General features: G+C 44.5%; 1 protein-coding gene across 1 annotated transcript in view; it reads left to right on the plus strand.

Moving 5' to 3' along the window:
• Positions 1-8,225, plus strand: part of SLC43A2 (solute carrier family 43 (amino acid system L transporter), member 2) — a gene marked incomplete at its 5' end in the record, with an annotated part of 12,127 nt that extends 3,902 nt beyond the window's left edge. The window contains 5 exons of the mRNA XM_009702674.1: positions 2,319-2,457; positions 2,897-3,029; positions 3,997-4,070; positions 5,811-5,934; positions 6,795-8,225. Coding sequence (XP_009700976.1) covers positions 2,319-2,457; positions 2,897-3,029; positions 3,997-4,070; positions 5,811-5,934; positions 6,795-6,956 — 632 coding nt within the window. The remainder of the gene's footprint in view (positions 1-2,318; positions 2,458-2,896; positions 3,030-3,996; positions 4,071-5,810; positions 5,935-6,794) is intronic.
• Positions 8,226-13,028: the final 4,803 nt, after the last annotated feature.

Genomic DNA, 13,028 nt, shown 5'->3' on the forward strand with positions numbered 1-13,028 from the left:
GATGCATGCGGCTCTCTAGAAATGTAATCTATGCGGATCAGGAGAGGATGGGATGCTGCTCCCTTGGATTCCTTGTTTTTCTTGCAGTTATTTACTTGAATGTGATTTGTTTAGAGAGCTCCCTCCACCTGCAACTGCTCTCATGAGCGCTCGGCAAGGGAAGAAGAGTTGAGTCAATACTGCAACTGTTATGGTCAAAGAAAACTTAAATATTCCTGGGAGCAGAACAGGAGAGAAGGATGTGGGGAAAATCATCAGATAGGTAGTAAAGTCTTTAAGTTGCAGTGAGGCACTGTGTCCTTGAAAGTCCTGCTTCCTGTGCAGACTATGGTGATTTAGACCTGTCATGAAACTTAGAGGTGGAAAGAGCAGTCAGCCTGTGGCTACTTATCTTCTGAAAACCCCCAAAAGATGGGGGGGAAAGCTAAGGAGGTCAGTAGCTCTGTAAATGACTGTATAATTGTGTTGCAGGGAGGCAGGAGAGAGTAGGCTTGTTGTGTCTCGAACTTGAAATATGGCTGCATCTTTCATAAATCGTCACCTTGCTTTCAAATCTGGTAATAGTTGGAGACCTTGGGTAGTATCAGGGTGGGCTGGAAAACTCAGCTGTATGAGGTGTTTGCTCAGGAAAGTTTTGAGGGAAAGACAGGTAGAACAGTAGATGTGAAGGGTTGTGCCCATGTGTGCACCCTTTGTCTGTTTGCTCTATCCAGGCTTCTACCATATCTACTTCTGTTGATATTTGATAGGTATTTTTCTCTCTTCTGTTTGGTTTTTTTTTCTCCCTCCTCAGGAAAGAATGTTTAAAATGATAGATAAATTGAGGAGGCCCTGTTTTGTAGCAGCTACTGTCTCTCCTTCTCTTCTCTTGCTGACCCCATAAATGTCATTTCCCTGCTTCAAGCTGGCTTCTGCTCTTGCTGTTTAGAGCCCAAGATTAAGTGTTCAGAATAGCATGAAGAGGCAAAACATGACAGCATGGCTTGCTTCTTACCCTCTATTAAAAAATAACTGGACAACAGCAAATCAGCTCCAGAAGTGTTTGTAGAGGGTGATGCCACCTGTCTCCCTTGGCTACAGCAGTTGCTATAATGAGATGGGATGTGGGGCCACTTCAGGGCTTGCCTTTGCAGAGGTAATGGGGGCATGAATGTGAGTTTGGAGGTTGGAGTTGGAAGTTCTTCTTGGTTCCCTTGCCAGCAACTGGAGCCAGGAAAGTGTCATCAGGTGCCATGCCCGGGCACAGCAAGGCAGCCCTGCTGGGGTTTGCTAGAACTGTATACGAGAGAAAGGCTTGTTGGAAACTTCTCTCCATTACCAAGTTGATTTTGGTATAAGTCCTGGCTATACTGCTTTGGCTGGATCTAGAAATGTGTTGGGAGGCACAAACTAAAATTCTTGTTTTGCTTACAGTGCTGTAACTTGTAAGTGCTCTGTGCTGAGATGGGCAGTTTCAGAACTACATCCTTATTTCAGAGCTGTGGTACACCATGACTCACCAGCCCTTCTGTGTGATGTCTACAAATCCATCACATGGGCTGCAGAGAGGAAGTGGAAAAAGCATTGCAGGGTGGGGGAACTCTTCAGTAACGGGAGGGGACAGTTTTTTCTAAGTCTGCTGGCATCAGCTTTCCCTTAGCAAGCCATGTAGACACTTCTCCCATCTTTAACGCATGGGGAATTTTCATCAGTTTGAATTTTTAATAATTGCTCTTGGTTGCTGTGGTTTTTTTTACTGCTACTTTCTTTTCCCTCTGCCTCTGAACTTGTCCATTCAGCACAAAATGGGTTAGTCCTCACCTTCACAGCTGACTTGTTCTTGCTGGAGCTTCTTGGCTGGAGAAGATGTAGCTGCAGCTCTCAGCGAGGCAGGAGAGGAGATGACTAAGGCAGGGCTGGCTGTGCAGGATACATTCCTTGTAAGAACTTTCCCTGTTGGTCCCAGCCAGGATAAACCTCACTGGCACTAAGCAGTTGCTGGGTCCCATTTCTGGAGCCCTACCTGCTGTTGGGCTGATGCTTTTCAGAGAATACTAGTGCAGGATCAACATGGTTGAAGCAAGTATGCCCAGTATATCCACTCTAATGTCATGCATCTGGGAGGCTAATTGATGAAATGGGGCTTTGGTGTCCCAGCTCCTTCAGCCCTGCCTGTTAGCCTGTGAGTACATGGGGTCTGGGCTCTTAATGAGAGAGGTGATCAACAGGGAGGAACAGTTTCTTTTCTGTCTTCTTTTTTTCTGTTGCTGCCATCGTATCACTTGGACTGACAACACTTTCAATCTTTTTTTTTTCTTTTTTTTTTTTTTTTCCGGCAGTGGCTCTCTACACTTCCATTTTTGGGGTATTGCAACTGCTGTGCTTGCTGACAGCGCCTGTGATCGGGTACATCATGGATTGGCGACTGAAAGAATGCGATGATGGCTCAGAAGAGAATGAGGAGAGCAGCGCTGAGCAGTGCGTAGTGTGCGCCACACGGGACACGCAGCCATGTAGCAGGCCCCCTCTGCTCTGCATGATGTGTTTTGTGATGAAAGACTGAAAAGAACATTGGTTCTTCAGTATAGAAAAGAAAGCCTGAAGGACGACTTGATAATTGCAAAGGAAAGGACCAAACTATCTTCCGTGTCCACTAAGATCAGTCAAGAAGAGCAAATTTAAATTGTAGCAGGGGCGGCTCAGACTTCCCTTCTAGCCTAACAGTAAGAGTAACAGCACTGAAATAATTGCCCAGATGTTCCTCAGCTCCCACTGATGGAGATCCCATCACCTCCTTAGGCAATCCTCTAGCCAAACTGGTTTAGATAGAGTTCATGTGATATGTGGAGAATCTTGCTGTGAGTTCCAGTAGCTGCTGAAAGTGCGTTTTGTAACACAGGTTTTGCTATCCTTCCAGAAGTGAGAAGAAAAAGAAAAAGCGTGATCGTCAGATCCAGAAAATCACCAATGCCACCAATGCCTTTGCATTCACAAATGTCCTGCTGGTTGGATTTGGAATCACCTGTCTTATTCCTAACCTACCGTTGCAGGTGAATAGGTGAAATGGATGGGTGCGCTGGAGGGGCCGGCAGCGTGGGTCCTGGCAAAATGACAGGCAGGACAGTGCCACAAAGTCCTGCAAGCCAGCAGAACCAGCTGGTGGCGGGAGGGTTTTCTGGCACTGCTGAGAGACTTCGGTACTGTTTTGGGAACCCTGCTCTTAATGTTGAAACAAATAATACCATGCATGTAGGTTCTCTTGAGAGAACCTACGGAAGCAGCTATAGTTAAAATGTGAGAGTTGGTCCATAATTTTTTCACACTTAGAAGTTTCTGCAGCTGAGCTGTGTAACAACAAATGCTTTCCTACTGAGATACACTCAGCAGTGCCTGTGCATTTAACCTGGGCTCAATTTAAGCTGCTGATGGTCAGAAAATTTGCTGTAAGAAGCCTAACACTGACACATACAGCAGGTTATTTCTGCATCAAATACTATGCCCAATGGCACCAGTGGGATTATAAACCTGTTAAAATATTTATTTTGTGGTACCACCTGTTTTTGGCAGAGGAGTTTAGTGATTTTTATGGTATATTTAAACATGCCCTGATGACGTAGGCAAACAGATACAGTTTGCTCATACTTGCGTATTGTCTGCAGTAACCTGTGGAAAATTAACTAAATTGGCCACAAGCACAATGAAAAAGCACTGTGACCCTGGCCACAGGTTGCTGGGAAAATATCCTTGCAGCAGTGCCATCTACAAATGAGATCAGTCTTGTGGGTGGTTAACCTCAGGGGGAACTATGTGTTAGCCTTTGCAAAGTAAGGAAAAGCAGTGCTTTTAGAGATGACTACAAATTTCTTCCCTTGTGCTGATCTTTCAGGTTTTAGTTCTGGGTTCCTCAAGCCCACCTTTGTACCAGAAAGGAGAACGGCTTTTAGGAATGGTTGTATTTTGGGGTCTGGCACACCTGGGTGGATCTAGGATGTGACATTTTTCTTCTTCTCTTTCCAGATTCTTTCCTTTATTTTGCACACAATTGTGAGAGGATTCATCCACTCAGCCGTGGGAGGCCTCTACGCAGCTGTGTAAGTCTCTGCTTACCTATAATATGTGGCTGGCCAGATAAACTGGTTTGGGATGATAAGCTGTCCCAGTGAGAGGGAGATCAGGAAGTGAAGTCTTCATGGTCAGAGGGGAAAAATGACGCAACTTGTTTCCTCAGTCACAACTGGGTATGACAGTAGCTGGACTGAAGTCCTAGCTGATGCTTTCCTTGTTTAGAAACAGCTAACCTCTTTGGCATAGCTACTGCAGTGAGACAGGCACAACTATATATGGGCCTCAGGTGAGACTAGGCTATCAACACTAAGGTTATATAGTAAAAACTCAAGGTTTCTTTTTGTCTTATATGAGTAGCTATGCGCATGTGTCCAGGTAAAACATTAACGTCATTGAATACATTGCTACTGGTCTGCTCTTAAGTTACACTGGTAAAGCATTGCTCAAGATACCATTAGTGATGCCTACTCCCTTTCCCAGGACACATCATCCATCCTGTTTCCAACTTGCCAAAATTGTCAATAGCTGAATCTAAGTACTCTCTTCCTTATTAAGCAATATTTTTGGTTTTGAAAACAGATCTGCTCCTCTGTCCTGAGCTGTTGGACAGAGGAACAGAAAGCAGATCTTACCTTTCAGATGACAACAGAATTGTTGAGTTCGGAAGGGACCTCTTAAGACCATCTAGTCCAACCCTCATGCTCAAGCAGGGTCAGCTAAAGCACGTTGCCCAGGGCTGCATCCAGTTGGGTTTTGAATATCTCCATAGATGGAGACTCCACAACTCCACAGATTCCTTCTGTCAAAGGTTTTGGTCCCAGTGTCTGGAGAATCCAGACTAGAAAAGCCATCTGAGACTCTGCTTCAAAAATGCATAAACTTTTGGTTCCCTGGCAGCTAGAAGCTAGAAGACTTTTGTCTTAGGCAAGGTAAATGCCTGTTGCTGTACATATCAGCTTGCTTGTAAACTAATCCTGTTTGACCATTGCAACTCTCTGGAACTACCTGGAGTGGGGTATTTTTGCTTTGAATGTGACTTTTTTTTTTTGTTTAATATTTGAAGGTTTTGATCCACTTCTTTCTTTCCAAGCTTAGTTTAACCTGACCCTTTTTAAACAGTGCTCAGTCATGGAAGGATGTTAGACTGTTCCTGAAATTTATTTTTCCATTAGTAGTATCTGCTATTCAGCACTTTCCAATCAACAGTATTGTTTAGTTTGACATAGGATCAGACTTGCCCTCTAAAAAGGAAAAAACATACTAACCTGTTGTACAGGTTTCACTCACCTCTAAAGGGAGCAACTTATTATGACCGGATGAAAATGATTGCTCAGCCACAAATGGTGTCATCTGGTTAAAGAGGCCCTGCTTTTAACTGGTAAATATCAACACTCCTCTCCCTTTGCAATAGGAACAGTAGTTGTATAAGCACTTCTACCTGCCTACAGTACGGCTGCAAAACAAGTGCTGGATCTGATACTACTTAAGTTTGAGAGCTCAGGATGAGAATAGTGTGGAGAAGAAGGCTCCAGCCTTGTCACCAGCCGCATTCTGTTCTAGAGAGCACTGTGCACACCATTTGGTATAACTAAATACTCTATAAAAAGAGGTACTTACATGTAAGTCCAGGAGAGAGAAGCTCTTCATATTATGCCTGTCTTGGGACTGTGCTCTGTTGTGTTAGTTGACGGGGAATGTAAACTGAGCTGGGTGATGTGAACAGTCAAGGTGACATATAATAAAGCTGTTGCTTTCTCTGTTGACAGATACCCCTCTACTCAGTTTGGCAGCTTGACAGGGTTGCAGTCGTTGATCAGTGCCCTCTTCGCCCTTCTGCAGCAGCCTCTTTTTATGGCATTGACAGGACCTTTGGAAGGAGACCCTCTCTGGGCAAGTTCTTCTCAAATTTGATGTGAAAGCTTGGTTGTTAAGATGACTTTTAGCTCATTTCTTTGAAAACCAAAGGACTCCTGTGCATGAACCAAGGTTAACAGCTGGAATTTTACACATCCCTCAGCCTGCTGTTACCTTGGTTCTGTCCAGGAGACCCTTCCCTGTGTGAGTAATGATTCCCTAGGAAGGAAAACCATTAACCCTTATGCTGGTGTATGGAAAGGGAGGAAGGGAGAAGGCTGCAGGAGTGCTTTCTGCTAACAGTTTGTGTGGCGAGTCAAAATCTGTCAGGTAAAAGTGAATGAACCTGTGTGGACCTCAAAATGCAGTAGAAATACCCTGTTCCCTTGAGAGTTACTAGCTCCAATTACCAGTAAATTTTGGGTTGCTGATGCTAATGTCCGAAAAGCCAAGTGGCTATTGAGGGTAGGGCTAACGTCGTGTCTTGATGAGAGTCTGTCTGGGCAGCTCAATAAAATCATGACATAGGTGGTCTTGGGGAGAGTCCTGGTCTCTGGGCTACATTTGCCCACCCCAGCAGCCTGATACTCTTCAGTCAGCAAACTTGGTGTAAAAGAACTGCAGCTTAAACAGCCCTGCCAGTTCTGCAGAACAAGATTCCCAATCTGCAGCCAAGATCCGGAGCAACAAACTCTTGCAGCCTTTAGCTTATACGCAGGGTGCTCTGGGCACAGGAGTGTAAATATAAATGCAGTGGAGGTTGTTGCCAATACACTGAGGAGGGCGTCTCCTGCTTTGCCCGCAGCTGAGTGGTGTGGGCTGGGTTCTGACACTTTGGCATTTGTGACTGGGTTGTCGTCTTCCTAGCCTGTCTAATTTTGTCTTTCTTTCTGTAGGTGAATGTTGGCTTGCTTGGCATGAGCTTGCTGGGTTTCTGCCTTCCAATCTACCTGGTCTGCTACAGACGCAGGCTAGAGAGAGAAAAAAAACAGAAGATGGATGATGCCAAACTCTTCTTCAAAATCAATGGCACTCCCAATGAGGAAGCCTTTGTTTAAACTGGTGCTTCAGATACAACCTCCCCTGTACAGGTTCCTGCCACATCCATGGGTTCTACCTGTGGTGTAAGCCAGGCTTTTTCTCTCCTGGCTCTGCCAGTCTTTGCTCATCATTGGAGCGAGGGCCGGACATCACGACTGAGCTTTCCTCAGATATACGGCAGGAGGAGGCTTCCCACTCCTTACTCCAGAACACGGGACACTTTTCCTTTTTATAAAGGCCACGCAGATATTGTGTCTTAAGTTATCCCCTGATCACACTCCCCAGTGGCAGAGTCTCTGCATAGGAAACTGGGGAGAGAAGGAATAGAGGGATGGGGGAAGAGGGAAGAAAGACCATAATTTGAGTTTGCAAATGTAACACACTGAAGGCTGTTTTCTCTTCCTCTTCCCCCAACCTTGGCTGACATTGTCTCAGATGCGAGCTGCACTCTCCTCCCTCCTTGAGGCTTCACGGTGGTCTTTCTGCTTGATTAGTAGCTGGACCCAGTGGTTTTACCGTCTATCCAGACATGCACTAGACTGTTTCTGAGGCAGGGAGGGGGATTTTATTCCTATTTATGTGAGCACAGCTTCAGTGTATTGCTAAATGTTGGCTGCTAGCACTGACAGCTCCCAAACTTTTTATTACTGCAAATGACACAGACTGTGAGCAATGGATCTGCCTTCCACACTGAAATGAAGAGCCTAGTGGACTGCTTGGTCCTAGACCAAGCCTTCAAAGGCCTGGAATTCCTCCTCTTCCTGGCCTACAAACCACCTGTATGTGTTTTAAATCGTCTGCAGTCCTGGAACTTTTGAGATAGGAATTGGATCTTGTTTACCGATGAAGTGCTTTGAGACTTGTTGCCTTTTGCCTCTTCTTCCCTCCAACATGACCCTGGGAGGGGAGCAGCAGTGTATATTTAGTAAAGTGGAGAAGCTTCCTGAAGCCGAGTTCTGGGGCTCCAAATACCTTGGTGTTCACATGTCATGAGCTGACTTGCTGTTGAAAAGAATCAAGAGAGCAGAACACTCCTTTGTGTCTGGTAACTGGATCCTGTGGACATACAGCAGGGTGATGTGGTGATGTAATTCCTCCTCTAGCCATAGCTTATTTACATTGTTCTGATAATAGTCCCCAAGCTGCTGAACACTGGGTTACCCTGACTGACCAAAAAGCTGCCAGTTTGGCTGTATTAAGGGCCTTCTACAATGTTGGTGCTCTGTCTGGACAGAGTACGTGGTGATTGATTGTATCGTGAACCTGCAATATGTGTGAGTAAAGGTGCCCCAGGCCTGTTCATGGAGGGGATACAAAGGGAATTTTTAACCTGCTTATTTTTATAGAGGTTTTCCTAAGTCTTGTCTAAAGTTGACTTTTCTGCCCTTGACCTTCTTGTTGAGGTCGGTAGCTCAGCCTGTGTAGCCTTGTGACTAGCATTAACCACTGCACCATTTGGACCTGCTCGGAGCAGGATTGTGCAGCGTTGAGGATGAACATCACCAGCGGGTGTGCGGCCACATACGTACTGGGCTGAGCTTGTGGCTGCGGGAAGATTGGGGGCAGAAATAAAACAGTTATGAAGATGTGGTGGTGGTGCTTTCTGAAGTGCCAACTCCTGCATTACTGCAGCACCTGGCAGGGAGGGGGTAAGTCCTTCAACTTCTTTATGTCTGGTTGGAAAAGTACAAGACTCAAATCACTGCCCGGTTAGGTCTAAGCTGGGGATTAGAAACAACAGTGCACTCGGACCTTCGTTTGAGAAATTACCTGGAAACTGGGTGTTAACTCCTTTACGGATGGTTTGAAGCGTACAGATGCTCAGCCCAGCCAGGCCTTCACCTCTCCTAAAGAGCAAGCTTGCTGCCCTCTCGTCCAGAGCCTCGGCAGGAGGGCTGGAAGCCCTGCGGGATCCCTCTCCGGTGGCCCGGGCAGCAGCGGATGGCGAGGCAGCTTCGTGGGAGGGCAGCGCCATCTCGAGTCCCTGCCTTCAGCCAGCCTCCTGCGGGCACCTCGGATGCTGCGCCACTCCATGGTACCTTTCAGTCCTCAGTCGCTCATTTGGAAATGACTTGCCACTTGAGTATTTTACACATTTGTGAATTATTTTTTTTTAATATGTTGCCTTCATTAAATGTGTTTGTTCCGAGACAGCCTTATTACCTGCTGTTGACACTTTATTCTTTTAGAACTTTTTGTCATTTGTTGGCCTCTAGCTTCGGTGATTTAGCGACCTTCCCTGCTTTTCTTTCTTTTGTGTTGAGCAATAATTAAGGGGGCAGAGTTTTGATTCATTTTCCTGTTCACCTAGCATTGTCTCAAGTACATGTACCAGCAGTAGTACAGCTTGCCTGTTCCAGAGGGCTTTCTGCAGATTTCTACATTTCGTATTACTATACTTTCTCCTAAATATTTTGAGAAGATTCCTACTCTTGCTCCAAGATATTTGTGACATGACAATGAGAGATTAAGTATCTTTTTTTTCAGTAAGAGCTCAGACAGGTGAGTGTCTGAGCAACAGTCCTCAGACTCAGTGTCTTAAAATAGAGACAGCAGTTGGAGGGTGTCAGTGTGCTCACTCAGTATTACTTCCACCCCAGTTTCAGAACATTGAACATGATAGCTTCCACTCTTACGTCACTCGAATTCCTGATATAAATGTCTTTGCAAAATGGTGGAATACAGAGTGGCATATTTTCATAAAGTTGCAGTGGAGATGCTGCTGCCTTTGAAGTTATATGCAGCTAAATTAAAAAAAGATCACCCTTTTATTCCTGACGTCTATTTCCCTAGTGCAGTTCCCAGTTCCTGCCCTTTATTAGGAGCATCCTCTTAACCCAGTTTCATCTGATGAAATGGTGGATATATGTGGTGGGTGTCTCTGCTGATGTGCCATGGTGTTTAGAAGCTGCTGGTCAGCTGTGAGAAGTAGAGCTCCTGCCTTTGAGTCACAGTTTTGGGCTCTGTTTGCAGATTGAGAGTAAAGCGTGCCTTTGGCTTGCAGTCACCAGGACTAGTGGGTACACAACGAAGTTGTAGTTGTTCAGGGTGGAACAGACAAAGGGGAGTGCTTTCTCACGCAGCACAAAGTCAAGCTCTGGAATTCATTGCTGCAGAACGTAGTAGGGAACACAAGTATAAATGTTTTTAAAAAGGGGCTGGTTAAACAACGGTCTGATGCATCTACTAACTCAGGGAGATTTTAAGCTGCTGTAAATAACAAAGTTATGCCAAGGAAAGATTACTTTTTTACATGCTCTGTCTCTTAAGAATTGGTCGAAGATGGAGAAAATACATGCTGGGCTGGGTGAAACACTGGTCTGATCTGGTGGGGGGTAATTTACTCTGACAGTTGCAAACCAAACTAATTTGAAAAGCAGTCTCAAATTGATCAAAAAAACTGTATCTGCATGCAAGATGCACAAACAACTCTACTGATGGTGGCATAACTACTTACATGCTGTACCTTCTGCAGGGGTGGGCCCCTCTGAGGACAGTGGTCGGGCTTCAGCCTCTTCTAAATGTTGTCTTGCGCGGTGCAGAGACGAACACTGTTAGGATGGTCCTGTTACACATGATTGTTCATGGACAGTTTGCCTCGTTCTTTGATGCTTATGGAAAAGTAATTGTGGATTCCTTAACGTTTGGAGTAGAAAACAGGATTGCTGCTTTCTAGCCAAGGGATGCAGGACCAAGGAAATTCCTGATGCACTCTTCTACGTGCATGTGCCACCTTGTGGAAAAAATTAATGGGCTACCAAAGACTGGAGAGCCACTTCAATTTAAATCAATAATGCATTTACCTGTATAACTCAAATATAGGTTAATGTGTTTAACTACCTTCATAATTCCTAAACGCTAGAAATTGTAGGGGTTTTTTATGCCCCTTGTACCCCCTTACCATCATCCACATGACAAGCGCAAGGAGGGCGGTCAGGGGAAAGACCTCATCTCCTGCACAGAAGCATCCCCAATCGAATGTAATGAAGCACAAACCTGATCTGTGAGTACTTGCTGTTTGTAGGAGCCCTCAGTCAAGGGTGTTGCTGTGTAAAGGTGATGGCACCTTCTGGAAACACTGCTCCTGGCCTCTATAGACCCTCATGCATTTAATATGCATCTGTATTAAAAAATATATGTATAAAAATTAACAGAGTGCGGAAAGGAGGGTGACAGCTTATTCCTTTCACTTATCTGTCAGTACCTAAGCCCAATTGACACAGTCTTTATAGCACTAATGCAATGATGCTATCAAGAGCAGCAAAGAAAATCTGTGCTGTTTTGCTTAATAGGACAATTACAACTTTATTAAATTACTGTCATAGAGTATCTAGATCCTTGAGATGAAACTGGACACAGATGTCTGGGGAAAAAAAAAAAAAAAAGGCAAATCTTGCTGAGACTCCCAACTTAACAGCAATGCTGCCACAGCAATTGAAATGTTTGACTCCCACAGCAAAGCCTGGCCTCTTCACGCTCTGTCTATAAAGGAAAAGTGTAGGATAATGAGATTTCAACTAAGTCAGTAAATCACTAAAATGTTTTGAAGTAGGAGATTTCCGTCTTGACAGGCTGATGCATTTGGAAAATATGCCACAAAATATAAAGCAGATACTGTAGGGTAAAAAGAATGAAATCTTTAAAACTGCAAGTTTTGTTAATTTTTTCCCCCCTTTGAGTCTTTTCTGCGTCTGCAGAGCTTTTGGTATTCCCTACTTCCCAGTTTAGAAGTGCAAAGTATTCATAATGGAAACAAGTATTACAGTAGGATTTCTGATGGGAAGGGACTATTTTGTTTTGTTTTTTAAAAACCAAGGCACTTCTATTTCACACATATTTCACAATGTTATCTTCTCTGGAAATAGCTGAAACGACAATGTATTATGTAGATGCATTCTTACATGTTAATTACAAACCCTACAGGTTCTTGTTTTTCTATCTGTGCTGCCCAGCCTGTCTCTGCGCAATCTGTTTTTATCAAGTGTCCTGTGTTCCACATTGTCATCCTTCCTGCTGCTGCTTCTCGCTTCCTTGTTCCTGACCCTCTGTCACTGGCTTTTTATTCCTGGGACAATCCCCTTTTTCAGAAAGCCCCCTCTTTTTAACCTGACAGCATTAGCCTCCCTCACCTCCTCCTGTTCACAAAAAGATGTTTTGGTAGTGTTTGTCAAAGTTGAATTGTAAGCTCCTTGGGGCAGGCCTGTGTCATCTTTTCTGTGTTTGTAAGGTGATGTGCACTCTTGAAGTACTATCTAAAAATAAATGTGGTATTAAGTTAATCATTTGTTTTCCTTTTGAGGCTGAACGTAATAAAGGTATTGCTTGGTTCCTAATGAGACTACGTAATCATGAATGTTTGACATAGTTTTATCTGCCAAATGGCATGATGCTTGTGGAATGTTTACTTGACTTTTTCTTCTCTGGGTTAGGATCTAACAGCCAGATGTCAATTAATCTCTATTGGAGAAAAAAAAATTAAAATATATGTGAAAAACCAAACAAACAAAACCACAACGTAGACAGCAGGTTGAGAAAGAGATCAAGCTCAGTTACACAGGGTGAACTGGTATCAAATAGTGCAAGATGAACAACTGTGCCCTTAGATGGGAACGCTACAGAAGAGATGCAGGGTGTCAGTAGGAAAGCTGTGCATCTCAGTTATCCGTGCTTGAGCCTGGTGATGCTAAGTATATGGCGTTTATTTTTCCAATCAAATAAAGACAATCCTTGCTCTGTGACTCCAGTGACAAAGTATTAAAACTAGGGCTCTTTAGCGGTTTATTGAGTACAGGTCATCAAAAGGGCTTTTTGCAATTGTCTTCTAATAAATATCTGGGATTATTCTTAATGCCCAGTGCAGCTCGGGTGGCTGCTGCTCGGAAGTAGTACTGGAAATGAAAAACGACTTGAAAACGCCGTAAATCGTGACCTGCTGTCAAGATGGAGCCCCATTCCCAGAAGACACGCTTACCCTATCTGACTGCAGCTTGACTTATCCCCTAGCTATCTGCGTTAATGCCCACGTCGTTTGTCAGCCCTCCTCCCCACCCTCCAAAAAGAGGGGGGGACACCTTTTAGTCACTGACCAA

The sequence above is a fragment of the Cariama cristata genome, unplaced genomic scaffold (genome assembly GCF_000690535.1).
Source record: "Cariama cristata isolate BGI_N322 unplaced genomic scaffold, ASM69053v1 scaffold34526, whole genome shotgun sequence".
In the NCBI taxonomy this organism is placed as follows: Eukaryota; Metazoa; Chordata; class Aves; order Cariamiformes; family Cariamidae; genus Cariama; species Cariama cristata.